A 22,713-nucleotide genomic window follows, 5' to 3' on the forward strand; every position below is an offset into this window, starting at 1 on the left:
ATTTCTCTGCAGCATGGGACATGGGTCATTTGCTGATATGAATTAGAAGCCTTTAAGTCATGATGTGAGGATTTCAGTAACACAGCCAGAGATTATGAGCCTATTACAGGGGTGGGTAGGAGAGATTATGCGGCTGCAATTTGTAGGTCTGTGATAAATGGGGGAGGGGGCGGCGGCATGGGAAGCTCCCTTTTATGGACACCCAGCCAGCCACTTAGCTGTAAAATCCCTCTTGGTAGCTGTTATCTGCCTGCTTTACCTGCAAAGGGTTAAAAAAATCCCCTAGGTAAAGAAAAGGGGCACCTGACCAAAAGAGCTAATGGGAAGGCTAGGACTTTTTAAAATGGGGAAGGAAGCTTTCCCTTTATGTCTGTGGTGGTTCTCGGGGGAGGAGGGGAACAGAGCAAAGTCAGGGCTATGACTACGCTATAAACAGCTTTAAGCCAGGGATGAGAAATCATTAGATTTTTCCTAGAATTACTTATTTGAAACCCCCCAAATATGTAAATAAATTAGGAATGTTTAGAAAGACGCAATTAGGTTTATTTCTGTTTATTTTTTAAGGCTTGTGGACTTCCCTGTGCTAACCCCAGATGTTTTTGTTTGCTTGTAACCTTTAAAGCCCAAGAAAGCTGTTTTGGGTGCTTAATTTTGGAATTGCTATTTTAAAATCTAGCAAAAGCCTAAGTTCCAGATGTATTTTCTTCCTTTCTGTTTTTAATAAAATTTACCTTTTTTTTTAAGAACAGGATTGGATTTTTGGTGTCCTAAGAGGTTTGTGTATGTTGTTTGATCAGCCGGTAGCACAGCTAATTTCCTTTGTTTCTTTCTCAGCTCTTCCCCAAAGGGGTGGGGGGGTGAAAGGGCTTGAGGGTACCCCACAGGGAGGAATTCCCAAGTGTTCCTTCCTGGGTCCAAGGAGGATTTTTGCATTTGGGTGGTGGTAGCATTTACCAAGCCTGGAGTGGCACATATTAATTTTTAGAATCCTTGCGGGCCCCCACCTTCTGCACTTGAAGTGCCAGAGTGGGGATTCATCCTTGACAAGGTCAAACTAGATGATCATGATGGTCCCTTCTGACCTTAAAGTCTATGAATCTATCAACCTTTTTTCATACTTAGTCCAATTTTCACTCCATGTCACAAGGCTTGTATACAAGCCAATTTTTTAATCCAGTCTAGAGTTTAGTTGCTCTGAATTCACTCATCCTGGATGTGATGACAGATTTATTTGGGGGGAGGGGCAGGAGGAAAGCCTTCATATTAAGGAATAGTTACTTATCAGATACTAGTTACCAGGTTTCTCTTTTTTACTTTGTTTGATGTTCTCTATCACATGGACATTTTTTTAGTCCTCTGGTAGCTGTCCAGCTTCTGATTTTTTCCCCCCAGAAATTGCAATTTCAATAAATCCATCTAGTCACTGGCGATATATGTATCAATAAAACTTATCAGACGTGAAAACATGTCCAGTTGTCATGTTGCCTCCTTTGCATGAAGGAGGACAATGACCAGGTACTGATTAGTCTTCCATGTGAGATTTTGTTCTTGTTACATGTGACATAAATTCAAAACTCTCTTATCAGTTTTACTCATTATTTTGACTTTGCTTTTTAATGTAGTACCAGCTTTGCTAAATCCTGAATTCTGTGCAGACCTTAAAACTGTAATTTGTCTGCTCTCTGCTAAGCCTTTTAAGTGTGTCTGTTCATAAGATTTAAAACATTGTCTAATGTGGATTCAGCATAAACCTAAACAGAAAATTTCACTCTTGCAGCCAGTCAAGCAAGGGACTTGTTATCAAAAATGCTGGTTATAGATGCTTCTAAAAGAATCTCTGTGGATGAGGCTCTGCAGCACCCATACATCAATGTCTGGTATGATCCATCTGAAGCAGAAGCAGTAAGTTCTTGGCTGTGGTCTCTTGATAATGGGATACTCTACGGAAGAAAGCAAACTTGGAATGTGGTGATTGGTTTAGTTGCTTGCCATAATAATGCACTACATTTCTGACCTGCAGCTGTCAGAATTATAGCTGAAATTGGTAGATATGTTTGTTAGAATTTTCTCTCTAGGGGCCAAAATTTCAGGCAGTTGTGGTTCACCTGTATTTCTATGCATAATCATGATGATTGTACCTACAAATAAGACATGCAAATATCACACTTAAATCTTCTGAAAATCAGGCCCTGGATTTATTAAACCAAATATTTGCCTCAGTCATTCCTATGCATACCTGTTACATTTACCAGGAATATGAGCCATTGACTCCTGGGTAAGAAAAGAGGAAGAAGATATTTTTACTAGTTAGGGCAATTTGGTAGTATCTCAACACTAAGTAACAAAATAGGAGCCAGAGGCAAAACTCTAGTGTAAGAGCATGTGCTGTCAAATATCACCACTGGTGAATGTGATTTAGTTGAAACATAAAAATATATCACTTTTTAAACAATTAACTTCTAGTTTATTGAAATAAGATGAAAAATAAGTGTCTGAAAAGAAGGGGTAGTTGGCTGTGACCTAGTAAGAACTGAAGAAGACACTTCAGCATCCTAAACAGGATTTCATGTAAATGGTGCAACTAGAATTCTACAGAATATTTACAGTAAATGTCCCAAAGAGGCAAAAGGGCAGTCAGGCATGGAAGATGCTGTACCTAGATACGTCTCCATTTAACCACCTTTGTCAAACATAACTGTAACAATGCGAGGAAAACTATTAATCACTAGGCGTCTGAAACATCACATGAAGTATAGAAAAGTGGCCAGACATGAGATGACTATCATAGAATATCAGGGTTGGAAGGGACCTCAGGAGGTCATCTACTCTAACCCCCTGCTCAAAGCAGGAGAAATCCCCAATTTTTTTTGCCAAAGATCCCTAAATGACCCCCTCAGGGATTGAACTCTCAACCACTATGTTTCTAACAGTTTTGGTCAGACATGATGCTGTATGTTTAAAAGATTGGGTTGGGATTCTGAAAGCTATTCTTCATACAACAGCCTTCCGGTTAGGTGATGTGCATTTTCCCTTTCATTTCACTGTAGTTGTTTGAGTTCTTTATCATGCATCAATTCTGTTTGCAGCCTCCACCAAAGATACCAGACAAGCAGTTAGATGAAAGAGAGCACACAATAGAAGAATGGAAAGGTAAGAACAATGTTTTAAATTTGTCTTTGGGGCTTGACATCCAATACAAGGATTATTGTGTTACCGGAGTTCTGTTAAGAAGTTGGAATGACTAGCAGCTTGTGTCCTTCACAGCTCAGAAACCTGCATAATATTTAAGTATATGGTAAGGTTACATTATTGTACCTCTTCTGAATTCATATGTTAAGTGACTTGCACATAGCATGGTTCCAATTCTAATTAAGTTTAGTTATTGAGCCTTCTTAAAGGCACAGTTATGGTACAGTAGTTCTCTTCCATGGCATAGATCAAGTTCATACAGACATCAGGTAAGATGGTTGGGTCTCTGGCCAGTAAAGATTGCCCTGGTCCAGGAGATAAAGAACATGCTTTCACCCTTGGCACTGGTCTAACCTAGGAAAATTACTTGTTGCTGATAATGGTGTCAGCTGTGAGTGAAGCTGACCTGGCACTGAGTGTGCTTTAACTGCAAGTGTAGCTAAGGACAAGATCATGTTCAGCACTGTTTCTGGAAGTGTGATTGAAGGATTGAACCATGGCTTTGGGAATGGTTTTATTCCTTAATTAGGCTCCCTGAAATGGTCTGGTTACACATGGTCCATATCTGAACTAGGGAAACCACACCACCTTCGAGTAGATGCAGCTGAGTATTCCACTTCGGCTTTGGGGCGCTGTGTGCGCACACAGCTAAGAAATTTGCCTACCAGTACCCGGAGAAGGGAAGTATTCACACTTCGTGGCCATAACCCTTCCCCTGGTTACATGAGGCAGTGCCGCCCCAACCCTCCCTCAGTTCCTTCTTACCATCTGTGGCTGGAGTCAGGGCTCTGTGTGGTCTTAACCTCACAACCTTCAGCTAGTTTCGTTTTTTCTTATTATATATACTGTGAAGTAGTACCCTTAGCGTTAGCTTAGTGTTAATTTTATTAGTTTAGTTTCTTCAGTGATGCTCTTACGGAGGCTAAATGTTGTCCTTCGTGTGGGAGTGTGATCCCCACCAGCAATCCCTCCACATGGTGCTTGCTGTCTCAGCGAGGCCCATGTTAAAGAGCATTGTGCAATCTGCGGATCGTTCAAGAAATAGACTCAAGTGGCTCGGGACCTTTGCCTAAAGCAGCACCTGCTTGATCAAGCCATGTGGCCTGCTTCAGAACCAAAGCCCTTATCAGGTCAGAGATCGCCTTCAGGTTCCAAGAGTGAAGCTGTTTTGTGTTCAGGAGCAGGCACACTCTGAAGAAACGGAGGAGACATTCCCTGTTATCTGCATGGAGGAAAAGGTCAGATAACACCGATCGAGACTGCTCCAGGTCTTGGGGAACCTCTTCCGCCTCCCCCAGGAAAAGCGTTAACTAGCACAGAGTTGGTGCCAGTGCGCAGGATGGTGTGGGTACCTCTAACCCTTCCCTGGTACCGAGTAGGGAGGTTAGAAACCCTGTACTGCTGACTTGGGTTCTGGCCTCTGCCTGTCCATTGAATCTGGTACGGACAAGGTAGATGCAAGTACTGACTGTTTCCATGTCAGCTGCACATTGTCTACTTTTCGGCCCCGACCTGCCCTTATTCCAGGACTTTGTCAGGGCTGTGTCATCTATAACCCTGTCGACTCAAGCCATTGGACCCTTGGGTCAGTTGGCACTGGACCCCCATGTTCCCCTTTCATGGTTGTGGAAGCAGGGCCAGCACTGGGATTGGTCTGGGGGACCTGGGTACAGTGAATCTCCTCAGCACCATTGCAGTCAGCATTGCAAATGTTACTGTGGCAGCTTTCGCTGCCCTTGAAATTGGTGCTGTCAAACACTCCAGTACCGCTGCTGACTTTGGGATTGATAGCACTTCTGGCACCAGCTTGCTCAGGACCAACGGTACTGCTTCCAGTGGCAGCGCTGCTTCCTGCTTAGTTCTGGATGATGGACAAGTCAGACTGGTTACTTGCTGCCTCTGATCTCGCTCTGCCCTCATCCCAGTGATCCTGAGGCTCCTTGGCATCCAAGTCAGGGTCGTCCTCCCCCCATTGTCCATTGCTTGACGAGCATTGGGGGCCTTCGATGGACTGTTACGGGTACTGGGATTGGCGCTCATCTCATGGCTGGGACAGTGGCCCCTGGCCTGGCACCTACTGGCCACCAATTTCTTATCCATGCCAGTGGCCTCCATGGAATCTGTGGGATGTTCCTTGGTCATGGAGGTCCCATTCTTTGTTTCACTCAAAGGCGAGATCACCAGCCACGTCTGTGGTGGTGACCATCGATCTTCCACCAGCCCAGGCACCAGCACTCCTCCTCCCTGTGGAGCCTCCAGAGTTGTCCCATCCAGATCTGTCACCCCTGGAACAGGATCCAATTTTAGCCCAGTTAAGGGCCTTTTCTTTGTCTCTGGACAATACTGTGCTGCCTGGTTCATTCCTCTTTTGGTCCTGGAGGATTTTAAGGCATACCGATACCTTTCACAAGGTAGCAGCTTCTCTTGGTATCCAAGTGGAGTTCTTGCAAGAGAACAACCACAAATTAGTGGATAGCCTGCAGCCGTCTGCCTCTGGGAGAGTCTCCCTCCCTATCAATGATGCGCTCCTTGAACCTGCTAAGACCTTCTGGAGCATGCCGGCTTTGGTACCACCTGCAGCTAAGCGGGTTGGAAAAGTGCTATTTTGTTCCTGTGCAGGGATCTGAGGGATTTTACTCCTGGCCAGCACCAAAGTCCCTAGTTGTAACTGCAGTGAACAACAGAACCACCCAAGGATAGGGACTCTAAGCAATTGGGCAGGAAGATTTACACCTCCTTTTCCTTACAGATGCAAATTGCTAACCAGCATCCAGAGAATGTTTGCCAATTGGTCCCTTTGTCCGGCCCTCACCAACCAGATCAGTTGTTACCAACACCTCCCAGATGAGTTGGGGGACACACACAGGCTATGGTCAGCGCAGGAGGCCTCAGTCCATATCAGTGTGCTGGAGCTTTGGGCCATTTACAATGCACGTCACACTTTTCAGGACTGTATCAGAGGCTCACATGCTCACCAACAATACCGCCGCAATGTGTTATGTGAACAAACAAGGGGGAGCACGCTCCAGGTTGTTCTCCCTATAGATGATTGGGCTGTGGCAGTTCTGCACTGAGGAAAACTGCTACTCTGAAACCTCTCATTACTCTGACAGCCATTCACTCACCTGGAGTTCAGAATCATCTTGCGGATTCATCTCAGTAGGTATTTGTGTCTAAGTCACTAGTGGTCCCTGAAGACAAGTGTCCTCTGAGTCACCTTTGCAGCTTGCGGTTTCCCACAATTGACATGTTTGCTCCACAGGACAACAGGAAGTGTCCCCGAGGGGGCCTTGGTCCAGACTCCCTGTCCCATGCTTTCCACCTCACCTGGCAGTTGGCTCTCCTGTACACCTTTCCCCCGATCCCAGTCATCCCTCAGGTCATCCTTAAGATCATTCGCGTTGCCCTGACATGGCCGAAGCAGTGCTGTTTCTCTGACCTTCTCACACTCTCTATTCAGCCTTCCATACCGCTTCCTCCCCATCCCAGCTTACTCACTCAGAACCACGGCTGCACCCTGCGCTCAGTCCTCTGTCCAGGACATTCTGGAGTACCTGCTGCACCTTCAAGTGTCGGGGCTTGTATTTAGTTCACTGAGTGCATCTGGCAGCAGTATCAGCTTTTCATCCCCCCGTTCAGGGAAGATCAGTCTTCTCCAGTGCCATGGTAGCAAGATTCTTATAAGGACACCTTCATCTACATCCTCCAGTCCAAGAACCAGTTGGACCTTAACTTAGTTGGACCCTCTGTTGGACCTTAACTCAGTCCTAGTGGCCTTAATGGGACCTCCGTTCAAGCCTCTGGCATCTTTTCCCGTTCTGCTTTTGTGTCAGGAAACTGCATTCCTGGTAGCAATAACATCTGCAAAGAGAGCGTTGAGAGTTGCAGGCTCTGATGGCAGAATCTCCTTATATACAATTCTCCAAAGGTGAAGTGACTGTATGACTGCATCCTATGTTTTAGTCTACAATGGTTTCTCAGTTTCATTTGAACCAGGTGGTATATTTACTTGTGTTCTTTCCCAAGCTGTATTCGTCTCTGGAGAAGTGTCTACATACGTTAGATGTCAGGCAATGTCTAGCTTTTTATCTGGACAGGATTAAGCGTTTCATTCTTCCCCTAGTTTCTTTGTGTCATATGCAGACCACATGAAAGGTCAAGCTGTTTCTTCACAGACAGTCTCCAAAGGGATAACATCCTGCATATGAAATAGCTTTGGCTTCCCCCCCTGAGCAGGAGCGAGCTCATTCTACGAGGGTGCAAGCAACATCCATAGCATTCCTCAGTGACGTTTGCATATTGGATATTTGCAGCGCTGCTGTGTGGTCATTGATCTATATGTGCACGAACCATTATGCCATAACCGCATCTTCCAGCCCAGGGTGAATGCAAGCTTTGCTAGAGCGGTCCTGCAGTCCTTGTTTAGGTAGACTTTGAGCCCCTCCTCCTGGGGCATGGTACTTCTTGGGTCATTTAAAAGGAATACACAGCTGCATCTACCTGAAGAAGAAGAAATGGCTACTTACTGTAATTCTGGTTCTTCAAGATGTGATGCAGACTTGTATTCCAGGACCCACCCTCTGTCCCTTCTGCATTGGAGTCTCATTTTCAAGTGTTCGGAGTGAAGGAACCGACGGGTGGTCAGGGCAGCACCGCCTCATGTAACTAGCGGAGGGGACTGTTGCCGCAAGGTGTGAACTCCACCCCTCTACCAGTACTCCTGGGCGCACACACACCTAAGTGGAATCACGTCTGTCACATCTCAAAGAACCACAGTCACTGTAAGTAAACATTTCATTCAGTTGCACTCAGGGGAATCTTTTAGTGGACAAGGCGTTTACTGCCGTGTTAGTTAACCCTTCTAAGGAGCAAGTTTTAATTAACATGGTAGCTTTTTATTTAAAAGAAAGCGACCGTTCTCACTGCCTAGAGTATTGCTGGACTTGTACATGTCTACATGAGGACTAACACCAGTACTGATGAAACAAAGTTGGAAAATTGGTGAGAATATTTTTTCCCCCTAAAATTCCATAAGGTAGACAAGACCTTGCAAGTCAGCTACAGCCATTGCTAACACTTGTTGTCAGAGAGGAGTAACTTTCCTAGGCTTGGGTGCACATCCGTATTCTGCTTCATGACCTTCTGTTATGGTGGTAAAACTTCTCAGTTCTAAAATGCTTCGGGAAAGTAGTGGCAAAGTATTCACTCTCCACTTCTAAGGCCTCCCTACCACCAAGAAACCTAAACTCTCCCCTGCTTCCTGTAGAGGCAGCATGCTGAGATTCTGGGGGAACAGGTCCAGTTTGTGGTGTGTCAACAATAAGCTTTGCAGATTGAGGGCTTGGCTACACTTGCAGATGTAGAGCGCTTTGGGTTAAACCAGCTTTCGTACAGCGCAGTAGGGAAAGCGCTGCAATCTGTCCACACTGACAGCTGATAGCGCACTGTTGTGGCCACATTTGCAGCACTTGCAGTGGTATTGGAGTGGTGCATTACAGCCAGCTATCCCAGCGTTCAAGTGGCTGCAGTGTGCTTTTCAAATGGGCAGGGGGTGGGGTGGAGTGTGTTGTGTGTATGTGGGGGGAGAGAGTGGGTTTTTGGGGTGCTGAGAGTGTGTCAGCATGCTGTCTTGTAAGTACAGACCCCCCCTCCCTCCCCCGCCTCTCTCTCTCTCACTCAAAGCAAACATTAGCTGTTTGTTTTTTTTCTCGGAGCTGATAAGCAGCTGCTCCTGTACTCGAAGACAAGAGAGGCCACTTCAGTTAATGGGATTATGGGACGTTTCTGGAGGGCAGTCGGCTTCTGTAACTCCTCGTTCACACTGACGCTGTAGCGTCTCACCCACTATGCAGCAAACCTCATCCCTCACGGGGAGGTGGAGGACCAGCAGCGCTCTAGCCAGGGAGTCAGAGCGCTCTACGTGCCTTGCCAGTGTGGACAGGGAGTGAGTTAGAGCGCTCTGGGCAGCTTTATTGCATTATAACGTGCAAGTGTAGCCAAGGCCTGAGCAAAGAGTAGGTTGGCGGGGGAGTCAACTAAGCCTCCCTACTAAGAGAAGTTTTTTCAGTAATGCAGGTGATCCACAAAAGAGATGGGAGGAAACTTAGCATACCAATAGGCTTTCTCCTGTAGCCATAATATCAACCCTACTTCCTCTATAGGGTGTTTATACGTTCATTTACATTTCTCCTGAGGGGAAAATTAGTGTGTTCATTTGCATTTTCCTCTTTAAGGAAACAAGCATTGGCCTACGTCCAGACTAATCTTCTGATAGCAGTCTCGCTTCTTAATACCAAGTTCGTATATATTCTCCTGTCACGCCGTATTTGGTTTTTAATCTCTCCTTGCTTCAATTGCTTCTTATCGTCACTTGCATTGTCTGAAAGAGGCTCAGCCACCTTTAGTTTTACAGAGCTTCCTCAGCTGTTTCTTCGAATAGAATTTTTCTTCAGCAAAAGTAAACGCTGCAATTTGATATACACTTCTGCTATTAAAGGTGGATTTTTGGTTCCATGTAGATGAGACTAATCAGTTATCATTGGGGAAAAAATGGGGAAAGTCATGACTTTTTGTGGCACAAAATAGAGATGTCACAGTTTTAGCTGAAGGAAAAAAACAGTGTATTAATTATTTTTGAGTTGTTTGTCATGGGAAGTTAAGAGGTCAAATCTGTTTTACAACAAATTGTTTTAAAACCTTTCAGTAATATCTGAAAACCACCCTCAACTACAAGACAAATATAGAGCCAAATTTAGCACACAAAAAAAAGGAGCAGCATTGCTGTGAGTTGCAAAGCCCATGACTCTTGATATACCACCGTGCCCCCTTACCTCAAAAGGCCCAGTGTTTGTCACAAAGATCGTGTTCTCGCACATATAGCATTACTTGCGGAAGGTAAATGTAGGCCAGTGTTTTCTTTCAGTTAAACATCTGCACCCACACAGACGTCAATAGCTATACCTATGGCAATACTAAGGCGTAGCACCACAGCAGTGACTAAAGCCTATACATTCTTTCTGGGTTACTTGCATGCATGATCATGAAGCCTTCTGTAAAGCCTCTACTATTGAATTTTTTTGCACAAAACCCATTGTATGTTCACAGAACCTATGCAACAAAGAGGTACTTTCATCTGCTGTTTCTGTATACTACCTAGTTGATACTAACCTTATGACTTTAGTCATACAGCCGATAACATTATGGTAGGTTTTGCGATATTGTTCTCAATGACCTTGTATCTCTTGGATTTTAAAGAATATGCTTGCAGCAAGTGGCAGCTACCTCTTATAGATCTGCACTTTTCTGTATCTCCTCCATAAGTTTATCAAAATTGATTGCTAAATCAGAAGACCGCTGATTGCAAATGTCACACTTTTATCCTCTTGAGTGTGTGTGTGTGTGTATGTACACATGTATGTGTATATATTTCTACGTTATGTAACAGTAAATACACCACTCACTCTTTTGTGATGAGGTCTGAATGCAAACTTGGTAGAAAGAAGTCCTCGATCCAAGCCTCTATTGTTGACAATTGCCTTCAATGCATTACCGAATCTCTGTGGTTTTAAAAGCTTGAAAGAACAAAGAAGGGACTTTCATTGCTGCGTCCTAGATTTCTTGCTCTTAGGTTTTGTGTCATTCACTGCACTGGTGAGCAGGCAGGGGTAAATGTTTGTGTTTGTTTGTTTAGAAAAGTCCCTTTACAAATAACCAGAATACCCTGCCCCCAACCCATGCCCCCTCCCCTGTTGGACCTTGTGATCTAGCATATGACAGGATTTGGACAGCTTCAGGTTACAGACTCGGCGAAAGTAGTCCTGCCTTGTGTTGAGGAATAACAGGCACAAAGTTCCTTCCCTATCAGTTACATCTTGCAGAGTCACTTAGCAGGAGCTCAGAGCAGCCTGCATTTTCTTTTGTACATGAGTCACGTGCTGTGTCTCTTGAGCCCTTTGACCCTGTGCATCATATAGCAGATTCAGCTGTCAAAGTAAAGTTGTAGAAGGTCCCACACCATAACCATCACCTGTTCCTCTGCCATGGCAAGTAGGCTTGGAACCATGTTTTTCTACTTGCAGAGTTTGCTTGTTTATCTAAAATTTCTAGTTAATTTTCAGTTGTTTGAGGTTTTTAATAGGATTAGTGATAGGATCCATTAAGATGGATCCAGAGAAGCAATAAAGTGTAAAGTGCTACATTTAATATGCGAATATAATGCATTGAATAGACTGGTACCGTTTTAGGTGCTTAAAATACCTGGGAGAAAGTTCAACCGTTACTGCCAGAAAGAGAAGGAAGTAGGAGGGGTGCTTCATGGTCCACCCCGGAGAATTTCACTGTGCATGCAGATGCCAGCTCTGACCTGCTAGCATAAGAATGTATAGCCCTTGTGCCAACCAAAGGCTTACCGCAGATAGTCTGGAGCCCTTTTCCATTAGATTCTGGACATAGTCTTCAACATGGGGGCCAAGCTAGAAAGGAAGGCAAATGCTCTGCTAATCTGGTTTGATCACCATCACCTCAAGAATGAGGCCATGGCTCTTCCATTTCCCTCTTGAGGTAAGAGATGTGCAGTTATGAGCTTCCCAAGGAGACTGATGTAACCTCCAAGGGTGCTTTGAAACACAGTATGATACCTCTGTCCTGGCCTAGTGCCAAGTGCGGGTAGCCACGTGGGTTGCTATGCTACCCCAGTCTGTTGTCTCTGACCATTGATAGTGGCTCCTAAACAATTCCTTCCTCCATATTGCACTCGGAAATCACTTCAGTTTGCCGCTTTTAGTCTGTCACTGACAATTTGCATCTAAGGTATTGGTCCTTTTCTTCTACCAGTGCTTCTACCCAGCCAAAACCTCCTCTGGGTGGTTGGCCATCTTATCAACCTAGAGCACCCCTTGCTGACTTTAGAGGCATCTTTTTCATCCTGTGTGTGGCTTTTAATCACCACAGAAAAGGATGATCTGATCCAGAGTGACTTCTGGATATTTATGGTGACCTTCAGATTGGGATGGTACAGCTATACCGCTATCCCTTAGTGAGTCTCAGCCAGTGTCCTTGTGCCCACCCTCATCTGACCTGGATCTGTGGATATTGTAGCTGATCAATATCTGATCCTCCTGTTGGAAAGGGTTGTCCACACATCTCAGATAGGGTTATCTGCCAGCATCTCTCAAACAAGTTATGGCTAGGCCTCTGCTAAGAAAAAAAGATTGGACGAGACTGCCTTGGTTAGCTATCATCCAGGATCCTTCAGGCAAAGATATCTGGGAAGGGAGGGTAGTCCAGCACCAGTAACGTTCGACACTTAGGTTGTTTGAACACCATTCAGTGCATCAGGCTTGGCCATGGCATGAATTTGCACTAGTGAGGAAAATCCGTGATGGGGTTGGGGCAGGGGAACATTTGTTCTTCAAGAAATGTTATGGTTTCTGATGCAGAGCAGTCTTGTAACTTGGCACGTAACCCCAAGTGTGCTTCCAAGGGGATAGTTATGGACTTATATAAACACAGTCTGTCTGTCTAGCAAAGAATCGTGGTGTTGCTGGGTACTAGTTCTTCTCAAAAATGTTGCCTTGAGCCATCCTAATCCCAGCTAGATAAGGCCTTCTGCGCTCCTTGTTCTTCCATCAGACCTGTTCACCTGTGCAGGAGGCCTCCATAACATTGAGTGAATGGATTGCCTCAGCCTCGTGGCTCTACTTCGACGTCCTCCATCTCAAACCGACCCGGACAAAATCAGCTACCAAGCGGTGAGCAATTTCAGTGCATTCTGTGAGCTCCAAACCTTTGACCTTGCAGCAGAATGGTGCTGTAAACTGATGCATCACTTTCAGTTCTAAATATGTTCCTTTCTTTGCTATCTTCTTTGTAGTCTAATATTGTCTAAAAATAGTTCTGAAGAGTAATAATCCTATGAAACTGGAATGTTAATGATGAATGCACATCTTATTAAAATGATCGGTTTGAAGTATTGGATTGGTATAACTACTATTTTTGTCATGTTTACAGAGTTGATATACAAGGAGGTCATGGACCTGGAGGAAAGGACCAAGAACGGGGTTATACGTGGACAACCAGCCCCTTTAGGTTGGTTACAATAAAAGCACTGTACAAGCCTGATCTATGTGGTAAGCTAGAAAGGCGCAAAGCTGATCAAATAGTAATAGTTAATATAGCTCAAAGTATGACTCTAGAATTTCAAGAACACTCTGGCAGAAGCTGTTTTCAGCTAATTCACTTCATCAGTGGTGATAATTGATGCTGGTGCTCTGCTTTGGAAATGTAAAGCACTATACAGAGATTAGTTAACTACCCCTCCCAACACCCCCATGAAGCAAGGCTTTGGGACAGGGACTGTCTTTTTTTTTTTTTTTTTTTCTTTCTCTATTTGTCCAGCACCTTGCACAGTGGGATTCTTTCCTATGATTGAAGGTACAGCTACACAGGAAGCAGAAACCCTCAGAAGCGAGACTCAGAGCCTGGGTCTACAGACACAGGCTCTTGCTACGGTACTAAGAATAGCTGTTTAGACATATGGACTTGGACCCAACCCCACCTAGGCTTCACAGCCCGAGCTCCAGCCCAGGCTGCAACAGCTGTCTTTAGGACTGTAGCATAAGCCCAAGTCTGTAGACCCGGGCTCAGAGACTAGCTGTTGCAGGTTTCTGCTTGCTGTGTAGAATACCCAGAGGCTCTTAGGAGCCACCACAATACAAATAAATATCCCCATTTTACAGGTGGAAAACAGTGCATCTGGGCCAAGGTAACACAATACGTCAGTGGCAGAATTCAGATTAGAAATCAGTTGCTAGCCCTCTCTGCTCATCCATTAGATCAGTGTCTCCCAAAAGGGTGACTAGCTAATGAGATTCCAGTGAGCATCATCAGAGACGGGCATTTAATCAACGCATTCACACCAAGGTGGATGCCAAAACTTATCCTCCTAAATAAGCTTGGCCTGAGTTTCAAAAGTATTTAGTGCCCACTGTTTGTATTTCAGTGAGACTACGACTTCCTCCTGCAAATTCTTATAGCAACAGTGCCTGGGCTTGCCTGGCCAATGTAGAAAACTGCAGTGTGATGTCATAAAGAGGTCAGCCTTTACCAAACCCTCCTGAAATCTTGGCTGATCCTGATGAGCATGCTGCTCAAAGTGCTTGTTCCCATCCTCAGCTCTTCTGTCTTTTAATTTTGGGGCACCTGACACTGCTCCAGGAAATACCCCTTTTTATTTTCTGTGGTATTCTCTCCCATCAGCAACTCCTCACTACTTGACATTAATTTCTTATGTTCTGCTCTTGGGAATCCCATTATATATTTTAATAACTTTTCTGCCACAGTTCAATAGCTCATGATTAGACATGAGACTTGTAACTCTTTCATACCAAGCTGCTTTCCTCTTGAATTTGCTTTAAAATCCTCATTGTAACTTTGTTACATCTCTGCATAGCTACTATAAAAGTACACTTTAACACTTGCATTTAATGTCTACTAAATATTGAGATCAAATTTCTCACTCGTACTGTTTGCCTGAATAATTATTTTCTAAACAAGAACGGCCTTTGGAAGCCACTCTTGTATTTTTGTTATCAAATACAGCTGGGTCATTAGAGTACCCCCTTTCCATGGTTGGAGGATCTGTGGCACAGGGTGGGATAATAACTGCTATTGTTTCCCTATGTAATCTTGAGCAGCTGAAAGTGAGTAAAGCACCAGGAGTCCTGACTCCAACACCACCATTTTCTCAGGTGGCCAAAGTTCAGAAGTATTGAGCACTAAGCAGTTCCCACTGAGGTCATGGAGCTGATAAATGCTTGGAATTTCTGAAAATTCAGCCATTTTTAGGCTTAAGTGTATAGTTAGGCGCCTGCTTTTAGGGTTTTGGAAAATCTTCTTGGGCTTATGTAGAACTACTTGCCATTACCTCCTTTTTCTCTCAGCCACACTTCCGAATTTGGCACTTCAAGCTGTAAGTTTTTATCTCAGATTTACAAGCATCCTGTACTGGAAGTTCCATGTTTTTTGGCACAGATTAATGGTTCAGAAATATAACCCTTCACTTAAATAAAAAAAATCCTCAAATCTTATTTAATAATGGACTCCAAGAAATCTCTTCTTGAGTGGCAAGAAAAATTAATGACCAGTAGAGCGAGAAGTACTAATGCAAGTATTAAACCATGCAACTGTATCTGCAACTGATTTGCTGTTTTGTTTCTCATAGCACAGGTGCAGCAATGATCAATGGTTCACAACATCCGTCGTCTTCTTCATCTGTCAATGATGTGTCTTCAATGTCAACAGATCCAACATTGGCCTCTGATACTGACAGCAGTCTGGAAACATCCGCTGGACCTCTGGGTTGCTGTAGATGACTACTTGGTCTTTTAGGGGGGAGGGGAGGGGAGTCCTTTAGTAATTGATAGGGCACCTTTAAGAAAATCAGTGGTATTATTTTTGAGTGTTTTTTCAAAAATAATTGTAGGATTCATTTTAAAGTGCTGTAATTTTAAACTGTAAGTTGTGTTAAAAGCAGCCACAAAAATGTATTTTTTTTGCTGTAATTAACTCTGTAAAATATTAAACCTGATAATTTTATCATGGTTTTAAGAAATCTGCATATTTGCTTTACTATTATGCTGCTGAACTTTTTTTTACTGAATTTGTAAGATTTGTTTGATCAAAGCACACATTAATGTTGTCTCTGCCGTATCATGTATTATTTAAGATTTTATAGGTTTTTCAATTTTTTTATTAGAATTTTTTCCAAATATTTTGTTCATGATTATCCTTCAAAGTTATATGCTTGGTCACTTGTCTTACCCATGTGGAAGAGAAATAATACGTTGTAGCCTGTCATAGCTTTGGGTATAGCTACTGTAGTGGTAGCAGTAAACACAGAATCCTTTAATTCTGTCTACTTGCCTATAACAATTGAATAAAAGCAGCAGTTAGTGAGTTTCATTAGGGAAACCATTTATGACCCATGGCAAAGTCACCTCATCTGAGAGGCAACATAAACATAAAGCAAAGCATATCTTTATAGCTGCAGAAGTATCCAGCCTGCCAAAAGGATATGGCGGCAGAACTATGGCATGCTGAAGCTTATGATCTCATAAAACAAAAAGAGGATACTTCATGAATAATACGTTGCAATGCAAATAAACTGTTTACTTCTTCTAGCTGTTAGCCTGTTTTTGTACACAAAAAACAAGGTAGGCCCAGGATATCTAGATTGCCAACAGGGAAAACTATACCTGTAGTTATACTTTCACAGAGCATGTGGTTCTTTGGAGTTTAAGTTCCTTATTTTCTGTGTTAGGATAGAGCAGTTTTGTGTTGGGTGTGTGTATAGAAAACCCCATCTTTTTGACCACTCTTTCTTCACCCAGAGTAACTTATTCCTGTAAACCAATCACTGGTGGGAGAACCTCAGGTTGTAAGATTTCTGTAGCTAATGCATTAAGAGAGCAATATATGCCATGGTAAAAATGGGGGGAAATAGCAGTGCTGGATAAATAGTTTTTCTCTTTCACTTCACTGTCAGACCAGCATAGCAGAAATCTTAATAATGGTTCTTTTTAAGCCATGAATGTTCAGTATCTTTCAGCATTGAAGCCCCAGCTGTCAATGCTCTTTTTAAAAAAAAACAAACAAACAAACATGTAGATCACTTGCTAAGTAGTCATGTAAAATGGTGCTGCTCCTTACAGAAGTATGTTAACTGTTTACATTTTATATTTACAGAATGATTTGTGTGTAACTGACTGACTTTGTTTATGAATGAGTAAAACAATCATCCGGAGTTTATTCCTTTGAAAAGTGCAGATTTCTCAAGAACCTAAGCTATATTGATTGCCTTGTGTAGATAAATATTTTGTGTAGTGAATTAAAATGTGGAAAGGGATTTAAATTAGTGACACCTACAGAAATGAACTTTTAAACGAAAAGCACAGGAGTCTTGCCAGGCACAAAGCCGAAGAGAATGTCTAGAAATAGCTACTGAGATCATCCAAGAATGAAACTAATGCAGCTCAATGTCTGGTCCTTTAGAATTTGTTGGATAAATAGAAGAAATATCCTTTTTTAAATTTATAATTGGAAGAGGGAAAATTGCCTTTACCCACTTTATCGTCCCCAATTACGTTTTACTGTTTTCAATATCTAACAGAAATTAGACTTTTTAAAAAAATAAAAGAAGGGGTTGCAAGAAATAGTAATGTCTCAAAGAAAGCTGACAGTCAGTTGTTGAAGTGCAAAGTTGTATTTTTGCTACCTGGCTAGACCACTGGTAAGCGATAGCGGTGTGTAGTTTTGCTGTTCTCACTTATTTCTGATATTTCAGTAGTGAGCTTTAAAACACACACTTACTAAGGCAATTATTTTTACAGAACCCCGCCAAACTGTATGTTACCTAAAAGCTGATAGGCCATACAATGGGGATTGGAGTAAAGCATACTTTTTTTCTTGTTGTATTTGGACCAACAGGGCAGTTTATTTTGTGTCTATCAAATTTTAAACTGTGACATAAAGCCAACTGTATTTGGTCATGTATTACAGGATAACATCAATATATAGGCCAAGATTATGTTCTGGTACACTGGTGTATACATCCAGAGTAACTCAGTTACAAGTAATGAAATTACTCCTGGTTTATGTCAGTGTAACAGAGCACAGTTTGGCCCCAATCATTCTTGTTTTAGCTGAACTCTGGAATGGTAGTCATCTCTGGCACACACACACACCCCTCATCTTAGATTCCAGTTCACTTAATTGCTCTTATTTAAGTGCTCTTAAATGAGTTGTAGTAAGACATTTTATTGGCTCCTCCTCCTCTCCCGCCCCCCCACCCCACTTCCCATCTTAGATTTCTCTAGTGCTGCCCGCAGTAGGTACCGGAAGTGAAGAGGCCATTTATAGAGCAAGAGACCACTTCAGTCAGGATGGGGCATACCAGCACCCATAGTCCTCCTGGGTCCCACCTTTCTAATAAGTATTCAGATTATTGCGGTCTGTATCTTATGCAAATTAGGTGCCCATCGCAGGCTCCTGGCAAATTTCCAGTGAAGCCCGCTCAGCCAGGCCAAGTTAGGGCTCTGCAGTTCTAAGCCATTGCAACAGTTTGCTAGTCTGAATTCTCTTTTTAGTCAGCAAAATTCATTTTATATTTCAAGGACAATTGCATATGGATGCAAACAATAAGCAGGTGGCTAGCTAGAACTGTCCTGCTTGTTCTTTAGAATTGTCCTGTCCATTGCTGTTCTCACATTATGTCTAATATCCAATACACGTTATATTTCTGATGTGTTAAGTATCATTGAACTTGGTTTATTATTTTGATAAATAGTTCCATAATGTTTCCATCCCAACAGTCTGTGCTAAAAGATACACAGCTTTTCCACCTCTGGGCTAGACTGCAGCTGGAGTCCTAGACTAGTAGTGAACGAAAGTGACCCACATCTAATGTCCTATGTCAATTGAGGTGGACACCTGCCCACTAAGAACTGAATGAATTCACGCTTTCTGGCTAGTTGCAACAAGTCCCAGGACTGAACAGACAACTCCTCCTAGAAGTGGGTCCTTCCAGGTCAGTATTAAACACACTGGTGGGAGAAGTTTGTACTGTCTTTGCCTGTGCTTCTACCTGTTTTGTGTGTTGAGGACTTCACTCAGTGCAACACAAGGAGGCAGACTGTCTTTAGCTATCTTATCTTATATAAACTTCTGTGTGTTTAAATCAGCTAAAGTCCGTTTAAATCACACAACAATACTGATTGGTTTAGTAACCCTGTATGCTAACATGATTAGGCCCAGTCTCCACCAATTAGCTCATTCAGGTAAATGGCCCAATCTCTGATCCAGGGTAACTTTTCCAGCTTGGGGATCTAAATTAGAAGAGATTTTGCTATATATGGAATAGCAGCTTTCATGGTATAAATCCCCACAAAGCAAAAGAATAGCTGTACAAATTATCTATAAAATGCCAAGGAATTTGTTTAGGATAGAGCAAGCCTTGATTTTACAGGTTATGGGTGACAGTGCCCTCTACTGGCATACTGCACAAGTAAGTAGAACAATGAAGTTAGATGTGTAGATTTGTGATAGCAGCGTTGGCCCCCAGACTAACACATTCCAAGTTTGAATGCAAGATCTAAGCACCTGACAGGCCAGTCTCTAGTCTACACATGACTGTGCTGGTCCCACATTAAACATACAATGCACCCATCTCAAACTTAGATACACTCCTATAAACCATCAAAAATACTAGTAGTACACATAAACAGTGTTATACGCACTGTCAGTTCAGAACATTTGGGAGGAAGAGAACATTCCAGTTTGTGTCTGGTTTTCATGACTTGAGTCGCTGAAGTAGTCCAGGATGGACTGCCAATAGCTGAATATTTTTCTAACCCGCTTTATAGCGGTTTCTGTTGTTGTGTTAGCTCTTTGTATATTCCCATTAATGTTTCAGTTGACCTACTTTTCCCTACATAGTTATAAGTAAGTTGGAAGACTGGAGAATGGAGATGAATTAGAAGTCATCTGCATTTTTTCAATAAGGCTAGAGGTTCCTATTGGAGGAATATGTTGTATGTGTAACTCTTTTCAAACTTTCCAGCTCACTTAATTGCTCTTAAGTGCTCTTAAATGAGTTTCAGTAAAACATTTGATTGGCTTCTCCCCATCTTATATTTCTCTGCATTACAGAAATTTTCTTTGAATAAAGTTAACTTCACACATTTCCACTTCCACTGCTAAAAGTGAAACTAGTTTATTATGGAACTACCTCACACAAACTTTCTGTGCTTTCTTGAGTAAAGAGAGCTAACCTTCACTATTGGATCTACCCTGAATGTGAAACATAAAGTACATTTCCCTTTTTAAAAAGCCCAGCCTATTGGCCAATGTTGAGACAATATCCGTAAGTATGTATCATGTATACTTCCCGTACGATGTTCATGTGTAACATATAGCTCACATACAATAATGTACATCCAGAAAATTGTGTTAGATGTAAATTGGTGACTCTATTATTGTAGTCAGTTTTTTGTAGGTAAAAATAACTTAACTAGTAATATCAGTCCATCCTTTACATTTTACAAAAGGAATAATTCTTGGTAAGCTTTGCATACAGATGAATTACTTTTGTAGGCCCAATATCTAGTCTATTTTTGAGAGTTCTTAAACTTTTAACTTGTTACTAAAGTTGAGCAAAACTGGCTGAATTCTCGTGATCGCTCCTCCTGCCCCCTTCAATGTGGATATGGAAATGTATTCTGTCCTGGGAAGTGTGGAGGGGAAGGACACACCTTTTAAATATGGAAAAATGACAGTTCGTTTTCTTTCCCATGTGCCACCCTCCCCTCCCTCATTCTTTTCTACCCCTTCCCAATAAGCCACTGGTGGGGAAATACTGAGATCATTGTGGTTTTTATCATCTATGCCATCGGTCATGACACGTGCACCACTGGAATGTATACATTGTTATCTAGTATGTCAATTGGTTATAATGATATTTTAAATAAAAAAGGATAAAAAGTTGTTTGATGACCACTCTGTAGTTAGTGTTTCTTCATTGCAGCTCTGGGGCTCTAAAGCACCGTGTATTTGCCTCAGTCGTTTGGGGGAAGACTCTGTTCTTCATGGTGCCCAGGTCTGTTACGGTGGGTATGTCAGCCTGCTTGAGGGCACAGCCAGACCTGTCAGACACTGGCAACAGGGGAATGCACCACCCCCTCCCTCTCCCACCCATTTTGGCTTTCCCAGCACTCCTTGCTCTCCTGAGGAGAATTCCAGTGTTGGAGGTCTGAGCTCTGCCCGCTGGGGTGATTCAGGCTCTGCAGCTCAGCTGTGGTTCAGACTGTGCATCTACCCCTCAGCCGCACTGTCCCTGCGTTTGGCTGGGGAGAGAACCAAGGGCATTTCTGTGGCTGCTCCTCCACCCTCCTCTGTCAAGTGTCTTGTATGGGAACAGCGTCTCCTGTTGAGTGGGGAGAAGGTCGTGTGTCCTGGTCAGGGCTGGGATGGATCTGAAAGGGTGTAGGCACTGGACACAACACTGACCCTGATGCCGGAGAGTGCAGTAAGGGTCTTTGGGTCCCTGATCCCTCCACCTGCCACCACCTCTAACAGGCCTCCTGAAGCTTCCCTACTGCTCTCCCAGGCAGTGGCTCCAGGGATTCAGGCTCCCATCCTAGGCAAGGTGGGCCTGGGGCTTCAGGTTTGTGCACAGGCCCATTCTCACACTCCAGCCTGCTCTAGGAAGCCCAGACAGGAGGAGGGACAGAAAGACTTGCCTCTTTTGAGAGCCTCTCAGATATTCTGGGTGACTGGTGCTCACTGCACTGCTGTGAGAGATCCCTGTGACGGTGCCATGGGAAAGTCGGCATATGAATCAATCCCCTATCTTAATGCAGCTCTCTGCTTTCTCCTCCAGCACACTCGGGAGAGTTATTTAAACTGTGAGAGATTTCTTACAGCCACTGCTGTGTGTCTCTGATGGGTAGAGTATTTTCAGAGGGAAAGGTGCCTTGTAAATGAAAGTTACCATTAATCTAGTCTGTGCCACTTGAGTAAAGTGTATGGGGACAGCTGTATTAGCGGCATGTCCCCTGAGGAAATACTGGTAACTTAACGATGATTGCTGTTTAATTGCAAAAGCATTCAAATAAATTTTTAGCAGGTGCCATGTAGTTGACTAATGTTGATAGCAGGAGTGACAGTCTAAGCTCAGCCTGAGGCTTTGGGTTTAGCTGGCTTTGGTTTTGGTGACGTCTAGTCAAATAGTTCCAGATCAGGGAATGTATGTGGCTGTGGTCTAGCTGAAACCTCTGTTTTGGTTTTGCAACCCAGCAGTGCTTTGAACCCTTGGCGGTTGTATTTTATCATCTTTGCTCTCCCTTCAGTTCTGGGATGCAGCTCGGGATGGGGAGGGTGAAGGGGGCCGACTGGCATCCCATAGAGATCCCTTGTAAATTTCTGCCGAGATCTCAGCTCATTAACAGACTGGGATTCTCAATAAATCAAAAGAAATCTTCAACAAGAAGAGTGTGTTTATCTTGACCCTGTGTGTGGGGGTTCTTTGGTTTACAGATTTTTTTTCCCCTTGAATATAACAAGTTCTGATATAAAGATAGTGGCTAGATTCTTGCATGAACAGTGTGCCTTGCTTTTTGGGGGAGGGGTCCTAAAAGTATTAAACTCATTTAAAATGTCATTAATTCTAGGAGTGGCTATCTGGGTTCTAATGACCCTGCTTCACACACTAGAAGCATCGCAAGCAAAGAACCGAATAAAGCCGTTCGGCCACTGGCTGTCTCTCCATTCAGCCCTGGGCCCCAAGGAACATTCCTCCTTCCTGAGTTGCAGCCGCTTGGCTTTGTTGCCTCATGCGGAGTCTTGTATTTGCTTCATTGTTAATTTCATTTCCTGCCTCTCTTCCTCTCCCCTCCCCCGTTGTTGGCCTTGTGCACATGCCACCTGTTTTAGAGGGGGGCGGAAGGGAATTTCTCTGCCTGGAATGGTGGT

The 22,713-nt window shown here is 43.3% G+C and overlaps 1 protein-coding gene across 5 annotated transcripts in view; it reads left to right on the forward strand.

Annotated features, from left to right (window-relative positions):
- Positions 1 to 20,737, forward strand: part of MAPK8 (mitogen-activated protein kinase 8) — a 125,929-nt gene extending 105,192 nt beyond the window's left edge. For 2 of the 5 annotated variants that reach the window (XM_077823111.1, XM_077823115.1), the window contains 4 exons: positions 1,778 to 1,902; positions 3,087 to 3,150; positions 13,198 to 13,275; positions 15,415 to 20,737. In XM_077823111.1, coding sequence (XP_077679237.1) covers positions 1,778 to 1,902; positions 3,087 to 3,150; positions 13,198 to 13,275; positions 15,415 to 15,560 — 413 coding nt within the window. In that variant the 3' untranslated portion in view covers positions 15,561 to 20,737. Of the gene's footprint in view, positions 1 to 1,777; positions 1,903 to 3,086; positions 3,151 to 13,197; positions 13,317 to 14,188; positions 14,282 to 15,409 lie in introns of all 5 variants that reach the window. The other 3 variants (XM_077823112.1, XM_077823113.1, XM_077823114.1) reach the window with 3 other exon arrangements.
- Positions 20,738 to 22,713: the final 1,976 nt, after the last annotated feature.

Source organism: Eretmochelys imbricata, chromosome 7, assembly GCF_965152235.1.
Source record: "Eretmochelys imbricata isolate rEreImb1 chromosome 7, rEreImb1.hap1, whole genome shotgun sequence".
Lineage (NCBI taxonomy): Eukaryota > Metazoa > Chordata > Testudines > Cheloniidae > Eretmochelys > Eretmochelys imbricata.